The following is a 5,464-nucleotide window of genomic DNA, read 5'->3' on the forward strand; positions in this document are numbered from 1 at the left end:
CCAAATGTCTCTGGCCATGTGTCCTGTGAGCAGCCCCAGGCAGCAGAGCAATGGGCTGTGGGAATGGCACCTGCTGAGCTCTGGTGTCCCATGCCAAGGCAGTTTGGCACAGCCCGGCTCCGTCGCTCCAAAAAGACTCGCTCCGTGTTTGCTGTGGCCTCCTGCCACAGACTCCTCCAGTTCCAGGTCTGCCATGTCCCTTCAGGTGGCCATCAAGAAAATGAGTCTCACAGGGCAGAACAGGCAATGAGCTGTGAATGAGATACTGCTCCTGAAGGACAAGAAGAACCCCAACATTGTCAACTTTCTGGACAGGTGAGTGCTTCAGCTCTTATCCCGTGCCCGGGCCCTGTGTTAACCTTTCCTGGCATCCGTAGTCTGTAGCCTGTTTTGGAAATGCCTGAGCCAGCCATGTCTTCCCAAAACAACAGCCTGGCAGTTCACTCCCTCCATGTGCTTTTGTTGCTTTGGTTTGCTTTTTCCTTCAAGCTGACCCCGTTTGCTGTGTCTTCCAGCAAGTGCTGATAAACCACAGCAGAAATTATTTTCCTTGGCTTCTTCTTCCCAGCCCTTTCCCATTGCCACAGATGCCAGGAAGACCAGGCTCTTGTTTCCAGAAATGCCTCGTTTGCCCATTTTTCACTGGCCTTGCCTGTTTCTGAAGGGACTTTCTGAAAGGGTTTCTGACTGCTTTTGTCCCAAGTGCTGCACGGCCTCCTCCCCTGGATAACCCTGGCAGTTGTGTTGCCTTGTTCTGGAGGGAATGGTGGAACTGATGAGTTCAGAAGCTGAACCAGCTGGGGCCAAGTGTTGTGGTTCCACATTGATCTGGGCTGTTGCCAAACTGCATTTTTCACCTGCTTGTCATCTAAGGCCTCTCCTTTCTCACAGGTGTCTCCTTCTCCTTCAGACTGTGCAGATCCCAAGGGCTGGGCAGCCTGGCAGGAATGTCTCTCCATCTGATTCTGTCCTCACTGACAAGTGACCTGGAAACAAAACTCCACTCCAGGCTTTTCCATGGGGGAATGGAGCACTGCACATTCATCTCCATGCCATTGTTTTCCTCTCCCAGCTTCCTTGTTGGTGGAGATCTCTGGCTGGTGATGGAATACATGGATGGAGGAACTTTGCAGGACGTTGTCAGACAGACACGCATGGCTGAAGGAGAGATGGCAGCTGTCAGTCGGGAGGTGAGGGATCCTGCTTGTCACTCCCATGCCTTGGACACGATGGTTCTTCCAAACAGCTGTGAGAACAGGAGTGGCTCCATGCTCAGGGCTTTGTTTCTCTGTTGTTTTGATGAGCTGGAGAAGAAAGAGCCTCTGCAGTGAACGGCCTGCCAGCATCACTGCACTTCTACTCTGTTCTTGCTCTCTCTCCTGCTCTTGTGGTACTCTCTGTCTGTTTTGGATTTGATTTGCTGTTCTCAGCTTTGCCTTGAACCGTTTGCCTGGAGCTTGTGTGCACTGCACTCCTGGCCTGTCCCAGCAAAGCTGCTGCTGGCAGAATTCTAAACTGTCCTTTCTTGTGGGATTTATTCCAGCCACTGGTTTTTGCCCTCATGTTTCTTGTTCTCTCCCAGTGTCTGCAGGGCCTAGATTTCCTCCATTCCAGCCGGGTGATCCACAGGGATGTGAAGAGCTCCAACATCCTCCTGGGGATGGACGGCTCTGTCAGGCTGGGTGGGTGTTCCTGGCCAGGCACGGCGCTCCCGGGCTGCGGCTGTGGGGCTGCTTCCCAGTGACGGCCAGAGCCCCACAAGGGCTGCTGGGGGCACTGCCCGGCCCTGCTGCCAGCTGAGAGCGGCTGCCCGTGCACAGAGCTCAGCAGAGGAGCAGGCTGTCAGCAGTGACTCTGCTCTGGCTCTGGCCCTTCCAGAGGGGCAGCAGTGGGAATCTAAAGCTTCAAGGGAATCAGTAACAGCCACTGCACGAAAGCTGAGGCTTTCTGGAAGGGTCCGCTTCCATCTTTCCTTCGCTGGACTTTTCCAGCTGACTTCACTACTGCATTCTCAGGCTGAGGGTGGGGAGTCTTTGTGCTTGGTTTCCTCATTGCAGCTGCCTTTGACAGTGTTTGTTTCTGTCCTCAGCCGATTTTGGCCTCTGCGCTCAGCTCAGCCCTGAGCAGGACCAGCGCAGCTCCATGGTGGGCACTGCTCACTGGATGGCCCCAGAAGTTGTGACCAGATCTCCTTATGGCCCCAAGGTGGACATCTGGTCCTTCGGCATCGTGACCATCGAGATGGTGGAAGGAGAACCTCCTTACTTCAGGGAAACGGCGGCCATGGTAAGAGGCACCAACCCCAAATCCCACCCCCAAACCCAACAAGTTTTCTGCAGGAGCTTCTAAAAGAGGTTTTGCGAGATGATTTCCCTCCCGATTCACCTCACTGGGAAACTTGTCAAAAATATGAAGATGATGGTTTAACATCCCCAAAGTCTAACATATTTATTTCCTAGTCCAAGCTACTTTGTCCATGTCACCAAGCCTGAGCTTTCAGCATCACAAACCTCCTGTTTCTTGCCTGGCACTTTCTGGGATGGGGCATCAGGAATGCATTTACTTGAGTCTCAGTGGCACTGCAGAGATGCACTTGATGTAAGAATCCTCTGAAATAACACAGGCAGACCACCCAGACTCTTGAAAATGGCCTGTAAAGCTGGTGTCCACATTTGGAGAAGCAAAATGTGCTACTTCTGATGGAGGTTCCCACTAACAAAGCCAGCCAATGAAACTGGCTCTCCAGGCGAGATCATTTGGATGTTGCGATGGCCGTGGCAGCACCGGGGTTTGGGTTTTTGGGTGGCAGAGAAAAATGAGCTCTGAGCAGCATCTCTGCCAGGGAGGCAAGTGCCCCTGGAGCTGGGGCCGAGCACCTGGGTCGATGTGAGCACGTGTGGGTGTGAAGGAAGCTGGCAGAGCGCGGAGTTTGCTTTCCCCGCAGGCTCGCGCTCTGATCCGGCAGAACGGGACCCCGCAGCTGCAGGAGCCCAGGCGCCTGTCGGCTCTGCTGCGGGACTTCCTCGAGTGCAGCCTGGAGCCGGACGAGGAGCGGCGCTGGGCTGCCCAGGAGCTGCTGCAGGTGAATGCCAAGGGCTGCAGGGGAAGCAGCAGCGCCAGGGAGGGGTTTTCTTCTGGGGCCCCCTCCCATCGTCTCCAGTCTCGCTGCTTTCCACACGCAGAGCCAGCAGAATCCTCGCCTGCTCTGCCTTGGCAGGCTCCTTTCCAGCTCACCTGGACCTGCTGCCCCACAACGAGCAGGGACATCTTCCAGCAGCTCAGGGCGCTCAGAGCCCTGCCTGACCTGAGCTGGGATGTTCCCAGGGAGGAGGCACCTCCCACAGCTCTGGGCACCTTCTGCCACTGTTTCCCCACTCTCCTGGTTAAAAATTCTTCCTTAGATCTACTCTGAGCCTGCTTCCCTCTCCTGAGTTTCAAACCATTTCCCTTTGTCCTGTTGCAACAGAGCCTGTGAGGAACTTGACTCTGGAAAGTAACAGTTCATTTCTTTCTTTTCTATCCCTTGGGCAGCACCCATTTTTATCATCAGCCAAGCCTCTCTGCAGCCTGACCCCTCTGATCACTGCAGCCAAGCAACGGAGGGAGCAGCGGAGGAGATGAAGCACTTGAGGACAGCTTCTTGTTACCCTAGTTAGCACAACTAGTTAGTTATGGTAGTTAGCACTGCTAGTTGGTCATGGTAGTTAGCACTGCTAGTTAGTTATGGTAGTTAGCACAGCCTGTTGGTTATGGTTCTGATGCCAGCCTGTTTGTTATGGCAGTTGTTTGAATAAAAACTCTCTTAAACCTCAGCTCCCTTGAGGTGTGCCTTCCTTCTCCCGCTGTGGCCCAGCTGCCCGCAGCAATGTGAGGGGAGAGCGGGCCCAGCCTGGCCCAGAGCTGAGCCCAGCAGAGCCCTGGCAGAGTCCAGAGCAGCCTCGGCATCTGCAGAGTCAGCCTGGAAGGAGGCGCTTGGAGCCTCCTGGGCTGCACCCGACTCTTGGTTACAAACTGGGAGTGCTGGAAAATGCCCTGGGCTCTGCAGGAGGGCAGAAGGGGCCCGGGGAAGGCCCAAGTGCTCCATGCAAGGCAAAAACCTGCCCTGGGCTTGTTATGAATAACTATGTACTGTTGGCTTTTGCTATTATGTATTGGCTTCTGCAAATGATTCTTAATGACAATCATTTTTCTATAGTACAGATTGTAATCACTTTTTACTGCTCTTGCTATAGTCCAATTTGTTCAGCATTTTGTGGCCAGTGCCCTGGCCCCTGTGTAGCTGATATCCTCAGGACATCATTTATGGATGATATTTTAGTTTGTGGACAGTGTGATAAGCATACATTATAGTTTTGGCTTTTGCAAAACATTAAAATGGATGCCATGTGTTGAACATTATAATGTTAACTTGCAGAAGTAGCTGTAGCTGTAGTTGTGAAATAATAACTAATGCTTTTATTTTTGTAACTAACTGACAATAGTAACTCAGAGATATTTGTGAAATAGCTAATGTTGATTTAAAGTACTTGTGGAAATAGCTAAAACCGTCTGCATGGTCAGATAACATTTAAGGAAGGGATGTGATGAGGGCCCTGCCACTGAGCCTTCCACTGTCAATAACTGTCACCTGCTGAAAGCACAGAACAGGGGCCCTTGTGAGGAAGTGACACACAGCCCTCACAACAACAATCCACGATTCCTGCACGTTCTCTAAAACGGCAGGTTGGGGGGCAAACTCACGTAAGGAATTCCTGGAACATGTAAACGAGTTCAAAGAAATATATGAATATTTATCATCATTATGAATATGTATTTGACCAATGCAGTGGGAAAAGCAGCTAAGAAGAGTTGCTGTGGTTAACCAGTGTGCCTCTGGCCATCGTCAGGCACCCAGCACTGTTGATGATTTGTCTCTACTTATCCTTTATTAAACTTTTAAAAATTCTAAAGAGTGAGGCTCATTTCTCACAAAACCCAATGTGATCAACCCTTGTTGCTCCCTCAAGCCAGGATTTGTCAATCCTAAACTTTATCTGCAGGGAAGATAATGAGGGTTCAAGCGAAAGCAAACGCACTGGAGTGGAGACCCAGGGGCTTAACATCAGAGTCTGAATCCCCAGCTGTGGAATGCAGGTCCCAAAAATGAAGAGATGGAAGATAATGAGGCTTCCAGCGAAAGTAGACACACTGGCGTGGAGGCCCAGGGGCTTAACATCAGAGTCTGAATCCCCAGCTGTGGAATGCAGATCCCAAAAATGAAGAATAGGTTTCAAGGTTATGGTGAGAAGCTTGCTTCTCACAGAGATCTTTGCAGGCACATGCTGATTTATGTAAAGTTATGTTACCCCATTGGCCCCTTGGCCTAATTAGCCCAGTTCAACCCCTGTTACCCATCTCTGGTTAGTCCCTGGAATGTTCTCCTCTCTCTGTCCCTCCACTGGCCCCAGTTTACTGCATTCCTCCA

The 5,464-nt window shown here is 51.7% G+C and overlaps 1 protein-coding gene across 1 annotated transcript; it reads left to right on the forward strand.

Moving 5' to 3' along the window:
- Positions 1–205: 205 nt before the first annotated feature.
- LOC121347813 (serine/threonine-protein kinase PAK 3-like) lies at positions 206–3,636 on the forward strand (the record flags this gene model as incomplete). The annotated part of the gene is given in 6 exon segments (XM_041426731.1): positions 206–315; positions 1,073–1,190; positions 1,583–1,682; positions 2,090–2,286; positions 2,945–3,082; positions 3,532–3,636. Coding segments are annotated over 6 exon segments (753 nt in total), but the record flags the coding sequence as incomplete, so codon positions are not given.
- Positions 3,637–5,464: the final 1,828 nt, after the last annotated feature.

This window comes from Onychostruthus taczanowskii, unplaced genomic scaffold, assembly GCF_017590055.1.
Source record: "Onychostruthus taczanowskii isolate IOZ18803 unplaced genomic scaffold, ASM1759005v1 scaffold939, whole genome shotgun sequence".
In the NCBI taxonomy this organism is placed as follows: Eukaryota; Metazoa; Chordata; class Aves; order Passeriformes; family Passeridae; genus Onychostruthus; species Onychostruthus taczanowskii.